This window comes from Pipistrellus kuhlii, unplaced genomic scaffold (assembly GCF_014108245.1).
Source record: "Pipistrellus kuhlii isolate mPipKuh1 unplaced genomic scaffold, mPipKuh1.p scaffold_m20_p_16, whole genome shotgun sequence".
Taxonomy (NCBI): Eukaryota; Metazoa; Chordata; class Mammalia; order Chiroptera; family Vespertilionidae; genus Pipistrellus; species Pipistrellus kuhlii.
In genome coordinates, this window is record NW_023425471.1 from 4,077,407 (window position 1) to 4,090,462 (window position 13,056).

Here is a 13,056-nt window from a genome sequence, read left to right on the forward strand (position 1 = left end):
GTTATGTGGAGGTTGATGACCACATGTCTCCATCTGTCAGTCATCTTCACTTTAATGTCCCACTGTCACCTTAAACATCTTTCCCAGAAAACCAGCTTTCACTCCTCCATTCCTGGCTCCATCCACTAACTGGCACATGCTTGTGGCCATTGTCTCTGGTTTGGCTGTCTCTGACTCTCCCCTCACTCCTTCTGCCCATTGAGTTACCAAGTCTTGGCCATTTCACTTTCTAAATACCTCTCTTATTTGTCCATTCTTCTGCACTTCCTTGGTTCAGTCCATCTTCTGTCACCAAATCTGTTATATTGGCCTCTAACTCTTCCTGCTGCTACTCTTTAGATCCATTAATTATCCTCAGTGCAGACAAAATTTGTGAAAAACACAAATCATGCCCTCCTACTCCCTTGATTGAAACCTGTCACACACTACCTGCTGCTCTCAACATATCATCCACATTCCTGAACATGGTTCTCAGGGCCTGGCATTTGGCCTCCACTGTTCTCTTCAGTCACAGCAGCCCTCTATCCTATGGCCACAGAGTTGCTTGTCATTTCCTATATGGTCCATGTTCTGTGTGGAAACCTTAGACTTCATCTTTGCTTTGCCTTTGTTTTCTCTTTTGTCTCAGCTCATCGGTATGCCTTTCCAATGGATAACATGAAGCACGAGCATTTTCTGATATTTCTTGTATATGTGATGCTTTCATTTTTTTAATTCTTAAAAAATGATTCATTCCTCATCTCATTTATCTAAGAATCTCAGCTAAAGCAAGGGGCATCCTATCTTTATTGTTTTTTTATGCTGTTTATTTTTACCTGTCTTCAGGGATTTTAGGTTTGGCAAATGAAATATAATTTTAGCCAGATCTCACTAGAAAAAAAAAATCTTTATTTTAATTAATTGATTAATTAATTTATTTTATTGAGTTTTCACAGAGAAGAAGTAAGAGGGATAGAGAGCTAGAAACATCGATGAGAGAGAAACATTGACCAGTTGCCTCCTGCACACCCCCTGCCAGGGATGTGCCCACAACCAATGTACATGCCCTTGACCGGAATCGAACCCGGGACCCTTCAGTCCGCAGACCGATGCTCTATCCACTGAGCCAAACTGGTTTCGGCAATTATCTTTATTTTAAATAAAAAACACATTCACTTAAAAACACACACACACGTTTGTTCTTGATTTCAGAGAGGGATAAATAGAAACATCAATGATGAGAGAGAATCATTGATCAGCTGCCTCCTACATGTCCCTCCCCCCGCCCCTCCACTGGGAATTGAGCCCACAGCTCAGGCATGCGCCCTTGACTGGAAACAAACTTAGGACCCTTCAGTTTTACTCTATCCACTGAGTCAAACCAGCTAGGGCAAACACATTCACTTCTTAAACCCTAAACATACATGCTGTGAGGTTTTCTCCTCTTTCTGGACAGAGAAATATAACAGTCTTTTGTGATAAATTCTCAATACTCAACTATTCTTCTTACTTCAAAGACAAAATAATGTCAAATAGCATGTAGAACTTTACCACCCTGCCATTCTAGATGGGGGTTTGGCTATGCTTTCAGTGGAAATTTCCTAATGAACAGGTAGGGGTAGGCTGTTAGACATTGCTAGCCAGGCACCATCTCAACCCAAGTTTGTAACTTTAATATATATATATTGATTTCAGAGAGAAAGGGAGAGGGAAAGAGAGATAGAAACATCAATGATGAGCCCTAGCTGGTTTGGCTCAGTGAATAGAGCGTTGGCCTGTGGACCAAAGGGTCCCTGTTCGATTCTGGTCAAGGGCACGTACTTTGGTTGCTGTCTCCTCGCAGGTCTGGGCCCTGGTTGGGGTTTGTGCAGGAGGCAACCAATTGATGTGCTTGTCTTACATCAATGTTTCTGTCTTTTCCTCTCTCTCTTTCCTTAAAAAATCAATGGAAAAACATCATAGGGTGAGGAAGAAAAAAAGAAAAGAAAAGAAAAGAAACACCAATGTTGAGAAAGAATCATTGATAGGCTATCTCTTGCATGCCTGACACTGAGGAGTCCACAACCCAGGCATGTTCCCTGACCGGGAATTGAACTATGACTTCCTGGTTCATAGGTCAACGGTCAACCACTGAGCTATGCTGGCCAGGCAGGACTGATTTCTTTTGTATTGTTCTAGGAATATTTTGCACATTACTGTATATGTGAGTACAGGTATTCTTGTATGTAATTACATATAATATATGCAAAATATATAGTTCTCCTTTTTACACTTATGGTAGCATATTATACATCTGTTAAACACTGTGTACTTTTTTTACTTAACAAAAAAGTTTAATAATATTCTATAGCAGTACATAAAGTACTTACCTATCTTTTTGTTTTTCCAAATGCATAGTATTTCATTGTGTGCATCTTCCATCTACCATTAACCAGCCCCTCTGATCAACATCTAGAACTTGCAGTCGCAGTACCATTTGCATATATAATCTGGCATTAGTTCCAAGAAATGGAATACTTGGGTGAAATGTTTACACGTTTTTAATTTTTGTAGGAGATTCTCAAATTGGAGACTGTATCAATTTATACACTTGTCAACAATGTATGAAAATGCTAATTTTTCATTCCAATGCATACACACTGTGCTAAAAATCTTATGAATCTTTGCTGGTCTATAGGTGAAAAATGATACCTGTGTAGTTTTTTTATTTTTATTTTCTTTTTCAAAATATATTTTGTTGATTTTTTACAAAGAGGAAGAGAGAGGGATAGAGAGTTAGAAACATCAATGAGAGAGAATCATTGATCAGCTGTCTCTTACACACCCCCTACTGGAGATATGTCTGCAACCAAGGTACATGCCCTTGACCTGGGACCTTTCAGTCTGCAGGCTGACGCTCTATCCACTGAGCCAAACCGGTTTCGGCTATACCTGTGTAGTTTTTATTAGCAGTTCTCTTTATTAGTGAAGTGGGAGATCTTAAGCTCATGAGTCATTTGTATTTCCTTGTGTGTGTGTGTGTGTGTGTGTGTGTGTGAATTGCTTGTTCATATCCTATGCCCTCTTTTTTTCTTTTGAGTTATCAGTGTTTCCTTATTGGTTTGTCATTTCTGCCAGTCTAAAAATAGAAGCTGGGGTTTCTGTTCCTTTGGATGAGAGAGCAGTTGCAATGTATGTGGAAAACTGCTCTTTGCATGGTTGAGAAGAGGTCCTGGGATCCTGAGGCCATGGAAGGCGGGTAGGGACCCCAGCTTCTTTTCAGTTCTGGAGAACCCCAGGCTGCCTGCAATGATTATATCTTCATGACAATAAAGTTGAATTACTTAGTTTATGGATAGAGATTAGGCCTAGGAGAATCTTCTGTTGTTAGCAACGGTAAATGTCAACCTAGTGTACCTGTGTGTGTTGCTCTCTCAGTATTGCTTAGACAACTCAGTTTTCTTCCTCCCAGTGAAATAGTAAGGAGAAAGATAGAGGGAGAGGATGGGAGAAGGAAGAAGGGAGAGAATATATGTGTGTTTGCCTTTGTGTGTAACAGGAGGAACTGGTTTGATAAATTTTTAAGAATGCATGTGCCTTGTTCTTGATGTGACATCTTGTTTTACCAGATTCATTCTCTATTTGGTTTTAAACCCTCACTGGAATTTTACCATTCATAGGAGGTAAATGGTTGCTTTATTTTCAGCATATTCTTTGCTGAGTCTACCTAGGACTAAGAGATGTCTAATGGTCACTATTACCACAAAGAGGTTCTATTTTTTTGTGGTATCAAGCCTCTTTCCTACTTTCTTCACCTACTTACAATTCTTTTTCAGATTTTCTAGTCCTTATTTTTGAAACATTTAATTTCAATTGATGCTGAAATTTACTTTTCTCAGCCTAAATCTTAGCTGTCTGTTGTATTCCTCTGTTGCTTACCTTGTACCCATACTTCTTAACAATTAAAGTGATGTTAATTGCTTTGTTTTGCTCAGAGGTATTACTATGTGAAAGACAAAAAATGTTTTGTTATGAGAATAGCAAAAAATACTGAATCATTGAAAGACAGATGACTCCAGGATATAAGAAGAGGGTATCTGAATAAGAAATAAGAAATTGAAAGATATTTTTAGGGAAAAGGCACTGACTCCGTAAGTGTTAGGACTGATGAGGCCTTGCAAAATCCATGCTTTAGAGATAGCAGCAGGGTAGGGTGGGGGGAGGGAGAGTCAAAATGGTAGGCTGGTCCACATTAGAATTCTAGCATCCATGCAGCAGGTCGGTTAGACTACTGATGAAAGCAAATAAATACATCTTATTTGTGGGGTCAGCGTTGTTTTCCCCACAAGTTGTGGGCATTGCTTTAAAGGCTTATGGTGTCCAGAACTTTCCTGGTAATAGCTAGGGCCCACATAGATTTATTAGATTTAGCTTCTCAGGCGCAGCTCAAAACACTTAATTGAGCTCCTGGTCCCAGACAGTACTTTTTAAAGATGGAAAGGAGAGTGGTGTTTGTTTCTAGCGTATGCCCCAGGACCTTTCGGTCTCAGTTAATATTTACTAGCTGCGAATATGGAAGGTTCCTTTACAATAGCACTACTTTCGCCCCGATATAGGCCCATTAGCACTGCTTTTGACCTCAGGTGAGCATGTGCTGCCATGTCCCCCAGTGCCTATCCCAACAAAGTATCACTACTGATCCAGTGTTTATTTGGCCCAGTGTTGTAGTGGTCCTCTAGATTGTATGTGTCCTTTCAGTCATCCCAACTGTCTTAGAAGGTAGACTACTTGCAACACTATATCCTCTGCTTATCTATTGGGAAATATTTACTAAGTGCTTATATGGGTCAGTCACCACCCTGAGGACTACAAACATGGTGCCTACTCTCAGAGAACTTGCAGTCAAGTGTCGGGGGGTGGGGGAGAGATGGATGAAAATCAATTGATCCCAGCTCTGCATGTGTAATGGAAAACTTTCAATTGCCCTAAAGGCAAGGAAGTACTTTGGTAGCATATAACAGAGAAATCTGATGGAAGGCTAGAAAGTGAGGGAAGGCTTCCACAAAGAAGTGAGAGATGGCTAGGAGTTAACCAGGCAAAGGAAGGATAGTGCTGGGAGGCAAGGAGAAGACTATTTCACATAATGGGAAGAGCATAAACAAAGGCATGTGCTGGTAGTGTTCTTCGTTGTGGACAACAGAGTCTACTCTGGCTAGCTTAAGCAGACAGGAATTTATAATAGGGGTGTGGGTAGCCTACCAAATTTTTGGAAGGGCTCAAGATTCAGACTTTTCTAAGCTTGCGAGAATAATTTCCAAAACCACACAGCAGGACTGGGTGGCTTTGCTTCTGCCACAATAACAAAGATACAGAATTGGGCAGTTGCTGCCATTGCTTTCGGCTTCAGCTCCACATCACACGTGACCTAGACCAGCAGCATGAGTGTTCTGTTCCCTGCCTTTTTCAGCATGTGACTGAGTTCTGAATCAGCTTTCTGTAGGAGTATTGGTTTAACAGAACCTAAGTCCCATCTGAAATTCTAGCAGCAAAGATATAGGGAAAGTGTAGTTTTTAACCTAGCCAACCTCTGTAGTTCAGGGAATTGTGCTCAGAGGCAGAGTAGTAGGTGTTGAGTGAGCCATGTTACCATGCATAGATAGCATGGAGAGGAGACAGCCAAAGAACAGAGAAGCCTGGAGTGGTAGAGAGATGGGCCTGGATAGGTGAGCAGAACCCTTAGGCCAACGGCCTTTCAGGTGGGGGACGGATGGCTCAGAAGTTAAGAAACTGGCCCAAGTCTCATGGTAAGTGACCATCCCAGATTTGAACCCAGTGTTTGCCTCCAGAACTGGCACTTTTTCCACCTCTAATCTGTAGCCTCATTTTCTAAAGCAGCAGTCACCAACCCTTTGGAACTCACGGACCACCAGTGGTCTGCGGACCACTAGTTGGCAACTGCTATTCTAAAGCAATCCTTGAATTCAACCCAAGTTCTTGGTGCATCTGTTTCCCTCTGACCTAAGGCTGTGGAATGTTAAGGGGAGGACATAGTGGAGAAGAAACAGGCAGAATTGACCAAACTGGCAAGGATTGGGCTGGGGACGTTAATGCATTGGTGCTAGAAGTCTATGGCTTTGTCATACTCCTCTTACTGGTGATTTCTCTCTTTCTCTTCTAAGCAATAACACAATCCCGACAACTGTAAAGGAAAAATGCTTCTGGAGCAGCAGATCTTGGCTTCTCATGGAATAATTGGAGACGATGATTACTTATAAGCATTTCTTATGCTAATCAAGATATTGTTAGTGTCACATACTAAACAGTGAAATGATGGAATACCTGTATTGTATGGCTATCTACAGGATTCTTTTCTGATGTGAAAACATGTCAGATGCATGTAGGCAAAACTATGTGAGAAATAAGATGGAACTCTATATAATTTAATAGTTCACTGACCAAAATCTACAATGAAACTGGGGAGGGACATATATAAATATAGCATGTTCATATCCCAAGCTCAGATTCTCAATCTGCAGAATTGCCACAATGGGTTGTTCTGAAAAGGAAATAGTACGTTGTAGGATGGATGCATGGATGGACTGATGAGAGGGAGAGAACCATAGGCATTGCTGATTAAGATTACATTGGACCTACATTCATGTTCTTACTCTACCATTTACTAGTCTTTTCACATTAAACCGTGCTATATTACACTCTATAAATCTTGTCTCCCATCCTACTCTCACTATAAAATAAGTTCCATGAGGGCAAGAAATTTTGTTCATTATCATCACAGTTGTATACCTAGTATCTATCAAATAGGAAACACTCAATACGTATTTGCTGAATGAGTAAACAAATAGATAAATGATTGGACAAATTGCCAGTTCTGGTCCAGATATAGAAAGGTTAGCCTGAGTTCTACTATAATGACTAGAGCTGAACTTCACATGCACTTATTAAAAGTGTCACATAACAGTAAAGGTTGGGCTCTCTCCCTTACTAATGAAGTTAGAGAACTTAAAAGATTTTTTCCTTTTTATTTGGAAATAATCATAGATTCACAGAAAGTAGCAATAAATAACTTCTGTTCCTGACTATAGAAAAGTTCATTACAATTAAATTCTAACAGAGCAATTTAACCTCATCAGTTTCTTCATGGAAATAAATGCACAAAGATGTCTTTAACCACATGCTGTGAAACTCAGGGATTTACTTTCAACAGCTCAGAAGGTTCTCTCTGAGTCTATTAGGCAATTTACAGTGGCTAGTTATTAAGATAAACAACATTTTAAAAACTACCACCACAGTCACAGGAGAATGGTAGGAAACACACATTCATTGCTTTGCTTAGTGCCAGTTACTTGAGTCAGTTACTGTAAGAACCTAATATATGTGACCTATTTTCATCTTCATAACAACCCTGGGAAGTGGGTCCCATTATTTTCATTTTATAGGACAGAAAACTGCACAGGTCTATCTTTACTTTGGACCTTGCTTGAAGGCTAGATTAGTTAGGTTAACAGCTACTCTAACCAACATGTCCCACTTTTAAATTATTTAAGCACAATAGGTATATTTCTCACTCATCTAACAGGTTGGTAGGTAGCTTTCTGCCACATGGTGATTCGGGCCCCAGAACTCCTCCTGTCCCGTGACTGTGCCCTCTCCCATTCTGTGGGCCAATGGGTAAGGAGTGCATAGAGGAGTGCTGCAGGGTGCTAGCCCTGCATGGGAGTGGTGCACTTCACTTGTGTCCACATTGCATTGGTCAGATCTCAGTCACATGGCTGTACCAAACTGCAAGGGTACCTAACAGGGGGTGGGTGGGTGGGGGGACTGGAAAATGTCATTCCTGAGAGGGTGGCCAATCAATGACAGTTTTTGCTACTCTAGATGGTTTGTTTATTAAGGCACCTAAAATACATTGTTGTATGGTCGTTGCAACCTTGGATGAAATGGCTGGGCTCACAGGCAGCAATTACAGGATGCTTCCAGGGTGGGATTGTATTCTAAACAGAAATGTTCTATCTTTGAAAAAATATACATACCCTTCTGAAGTTCCCCCTGACAATGCCTCCTTGCAATTCATATTATTCAACTATGCTTGATTTTTAAGATACTTCAGGGATAAATGTCAACTTTGGGGATTTTATTAATAGTATTATTTTTTAATGAGTCTTTTGAAGTCCCTTTCATTATAAACAGCCTGTTTTCCCCAGAGATAATAACTTACAGTGCAAAATATTTGCATTTCACTTGAAACAAAACCAAGGGTTTGAATGTTTTAAATATAAGCAAATCTAATTCTCTTGCGTCTAGAGAAACTGTATAATGAACCATATGTTTGTGACTTAAGCAGACAGATGTAGACGATTTCTTTCTCTATCCTTTTATTTTTTCTTAAAAAATGCTGGCAGAGCTCAAAATTGGCAGCAAGCAGCATATATCTCCACCCAGCCAACCAAACCACTGGAGTTGGAGTTGAAATGGGGGAGGTCTCTTAGGGTGCATGCAAAATTGGAGCTTTTCTTGGTTTTGGCTTCTACTTGGAAGCCCAGGGTCCACAGCTCACCCAGCCCTGTTTTTCGATGCCTTCAACCTCAGCAATTAGACATTTTGTCTTAGGTGACTGACTTTGTCTGAAAAGTTAGGTTGGTTTTTGTGGTTGACTTTTGGGTTCATCTGGATATGGTTCTATGTCTCTGGGTTCTGCAACGAGATGGCATCCTAGATGCTGACAGAAAGCTTCTGAGCTGCCATCCCACTGCCAGAATGGGCCTTCCTCTGGTGGTGGCCATCTGGCTTTTTCCTCTTACTCCTCCCATAGTCCTGGAGTCACTTTGACCTCTGGTTCGGGTTACTGATATGGCCTTAACTAGTCATTTTACCTTCAGTCTTAAAAATATTTTCATTGATTTTTAGAGAGGAAGGGAGAGAGAGAGCGATAGAAACATCAGTGATGATAGAGAATCTTTGATTGGCTGCCTCCTGCATGCCCATTATTGGGGACCGAGCCCAAAACCTGGGCATGTGGCCTTGACTGATATTGAACCCTAACCCTTCAGTCCACAGGCCAACACTCTATACACTGAGCCAAACCAGCTAGGGCTTACCTATAGTCTTTTTAATTTTTATTTTAATTTAAAAATTTTTTTAATTTAAAAATTTTTTTAATTTTAATTTTATTGATTTTTTACAGAGAGGAAGAGAGAGGGATAGAGAGTTAGAAACATCGATGAGAGAGAATCATTAATCAACTGCCTCTTGCACACCCCCTACTGGGGATGTGCCCGCAACTAAGGCACATACCCTTGACTGGAATCAAACTCAGGACCTTTCAGTCCGCAGGCTGACACTCTATCCACTGAGCCAAACCGGTTTCGGCTACCTATAGTCTTTTCTCCTCCAATCTCCTCACTGAAGTGTTGTTTCTGTAACTCAAATCTGATTATTTCAGTGTCTTAATATTTATCTTTGGCTCCCTATTTTCTAGATACGGTCTACTAGTAAACCCTTTAACCTGGTGCACCTGGGCCTTTGTAATCCGGGACCCGCTTTCTGTTTGGATCATCTTGAGGCAATTCCACTAACATCCTCTCTGCACTGGTAGCCTAGTCTTTCTATGTGTAGCCCAACCAAGCTACTTTCAGGAGATGGCTATTTTCTCTTATATATTGGGTGTCTTTGCAAATGCTGTTCCTTTTTTCTTGCTTTGCCATGCATGTTCTATAGCATTGCTTTTCAAACTTGACTGTGCTTCGAATCACTCAAAGGGCTTGTTAAATCACAGCTTCCTGGGCCCCACTCCCAGAGCCACACCAGCCACTGTGCTTTTAAACAGAGGAATCAATCATTTTCTTCTGTCCATTCCTGATTCCTGCTGTCAGAATAGACCCAAGAGACCTGCTAAGAGGCCACCGATGCCACTCAGGAATGAGGTTATGTGGGAGACGAAGTAGAGTGAGCAGTGGTCCTGGAATCTGTGAAAGAACAAACATGGCTGACATTAACAACAGCGACTGAATATGGCATCTTCCGTTCCTGGAGGGAAGGAAGGAATTCCATGGGAGTAGTAGTTTCCATGTCAGAACCAGAGAACACAGCAGTCAACAGCTAGCATGCAGATATTGGCATCTTCATTCCCAGGATAGCAGTCGCACAGAGCTTTCTCCCTGTGTCCCACCAGCTTTGAGAACCATCTCTGCTTGCTCAAATTGTTCATTCATAGATGGTCATTCTTGTCTTGCCGGTCCATGCACAGCTTTTTAGATTCCTTTACTCCAACTATTTCTGTCAGTGTTGACCTAGAGGGCAGAGCTCCTGTGAGCTCTACACATTACCATCTGGCCAGGAACATAGTCCAGCACATGTTGGCTACCTCCACCCTGGGATCTGCCCCCCGAACCCGCTCAGACACCTGGGCTTCTTCAGAAAGTGCTACCTGGAGCATTTGATTTTGGTTCTGGAATCTGGTTGGAGCATTTTGGAAAGTTGTGTGGTCCATCAGGTGCTCAGACTGACGTGATCTTCCTTGCTTTCTTTCTTTATATTCTTTGTTTCTTACTAGAATGAATAGGGGGTTTCTGAAAACAATTCAGATGGAAGCAACCCAATGAAAAAAGAAAGCTCAATATGCCAGAGCCTGGCTTTGAACAACAGATGGAAAAGAGGGCAGTTGCCCTGGCTGATGTGGTTGATTAAGCATTGTACCATACACTGAGAGGTTACTGGTTCAGTTCCTGGTCAGGGCACATGTCCAGGTTGCAGGCTCAGTCCAGATGGGGGGCAGCTAATCAGTGTTTCCCTCTCTCCTCCATGTTTCACCCCCCCCCTCCTTCTCCCTTCCTCTTGCTCTAAAATCAATAACATTTTTAAAGAGGCCAGTCATTTGCTGACTGCAGGGGTTCATTGAGGAGTATGTGCTTTTTTTCAAGTCTTTTAACCCTCATTTCCTCATCTGAGAAAAGGATAATGACACCTGCTTTTTCTACCTCTCAAATGTTTTGAGATGCTATATGAGATAGGGATGTGTGAAATGCTTTGCAAATTTCAAAGAACTCTGAATTTGCAGGCGTCTTCAAACTATCCTGCCCGCCAGGTTTTTTGGGCAGTGAGCGTAGCCGAGGTGTTACAGTAGGAATTAGTAGTTCATATAGTCCGGCCCTCCAGCTCTCTGAGGGGCCGTGATCTGGCCCCCACTTTAAAAAGTTTGAGGACCCCTGATTTAGGGTATTGACTTAACAGATAGTGGCTTCCAGGGCATTTAAAAATGGTTTGATTTACATTTAGTAGAAACTCGCCTAGTATGAAAACTTCTGACAGCTCAAAGTTTTATAGTCTCCTGTCTTCTCAGAATGTCGTCAGAGGAGAGCCAGGTGTTTCTGGGAAGAATTACTTACTGGAATGGTGTGTGTGTGTGTGTGTGTGTGTGTGTGTGTGTGTGTGTGTCGGAGAAAGGAGGTGGAGATGCTCACCTGCCTTTTCTAGGGATAGTGAATACAGTGCCTTCCTAAGTATTAACTCTTCAATAGTGTGTTCATACGTGGCAACCTGGTAGCTTATTAGCAATACAACTTTTTTTTCCCTAGTCTCTTTTGTCCTAAAGCACATGTGTCAAACACAAGGCCCGCGGGCCAAATCCGTCCCGCCAGGCCTTGCAATGTGGCCCGCACCGCGCTGTCATCACTGCACTCCACTGCGTTTCCATCACAATGACAGTTTATGACTGTTCAGTAAACCATTCGGCCCGCGATTTAGGCTGGATTTTAGATTTTGGCCCCTTCTCTGATTGAGTTCGACACCCCTATCCTAAAGGCGTACCCTCCTGTGTTCACTCACTTCTTGGTTTCATGAAGGTATCCCTTTGTGGTAGCACTGTAGCCTTAGAGTAGATGGGAGGGGTAGAGCAAAGCCCTGGGCACCTCCTCCCAGAATCACCACTTTAGCTTCTTTCCCCACACCATACCCAAGCTCTGTTTTCTCCTGCACAGTTCCTCTGGTTCTCTGTATCCTTAAAACCTCAACTTTGGCTTGAACTCCCCCTAGTGGCATGTCTGATGCACCCCTGTTACTCTATTTCTTGTGGTACCACAGCTTTCTTTTCTGTTCAGCTCTATCACTAAATATGAATCCTAGTTCACAAATGCCGGATGAGAGCTTGCGTGATCCTTACTTGCCACTTAAGTAGGGCATGGGAGGTGGGATTTGAATTGGAACTTTTGATTCTCAGATTTATACAATGGGAATGCCTCAGACAAAAGGATTATATGGTTATAGCTTTTCTAAAGATTTTCTTTCTGTGTTTTAAAAAGAATTGGTTATTTTACTATCTACTCAGCTATCTGAAAAGATCAAAACGTGGCAAATAATCTTTTTACCTTCTTTCATTGCATTGAAAACACTTTAATCACTCACCAAGTGTTCAGTATTTCACTATAAAAATATAAAACATCATGTCTGCCCTTCAGAAGTTTACATCCTAGTTACACAGTGTTTAAATTATTCCCTCGAGGAAAAAACTGAGTATCATGCATAACTTTTATTGGTGTTTAATATATATACTTCATCTCACTGAAGAGAGATGCTCTGAGCATTTGCTTATTTATTTTTCAAGTCCTTTTCAGTGGAGAGAGAACCACAAGATAACAGCAATTACCCGGACGAACCGTGGAGGATAACAGAAGAGCAGCGGGAGTACTATGTCAATCAGTTCAGATCCCTCCAGCCAGACCCAAGTTCCTTCATTTCAGGTAATGAAGTCTGACAGGTGAGAATGTGGGTTCTAGGTCACTGTCTCCTATAAATAACAGTACACGTCTTGAGACATAGTTTGCACAAAATGAGTATGACAGCCTTCTGTGACTTCAAGTTTATTTCCTTCTAAGATCAAATTTCTTATTAGCTATAAACCATGCAGAAAAACACTTGGCAATGACATTTAGAAAATGATGTTTCCGTTTCAAAGGGTTAACTCAGAGTTTGGTCCGGACCTTGTGATTTATTAGCTGGAGCGGTTTTTGAAATGATAGAGTATGGCTCGAAGGCAACATCTTTAATTGCTAACTCATTATATTAGAGTTAGAGAAAGATGGAGTA

At 41.5% G+C, this 13,056-nt stretch overlaps 1 protein-coding gene across 3 annotated transcripts in view; it reads left to right on the forward strand.

Annotated features, from left to right (window-relative positions):
* REPS2 (RALBP1 associated Eps domain containing 2) overlaps positions 1 to 13,056 on the forward strand; it is a 173,334-nt gene that overhangs the window by 73,316 nt on the left and 86,962 nt on the right. For all 3 annotated transcript variants that reach the window (XM_036439750.2, XM_036439751.2, XM_036439752.2), the window contains exon 6: positions 12,575 to 12,710. In XM_036439750.2, coding sequence (XP_036295643.1) covers positions 12,575 to 12,710 — 136 coding nt within the window. The remainder of the gene's footprint in view (positions 1 to 12,574; positions 12,711 to 13,056) is intronic.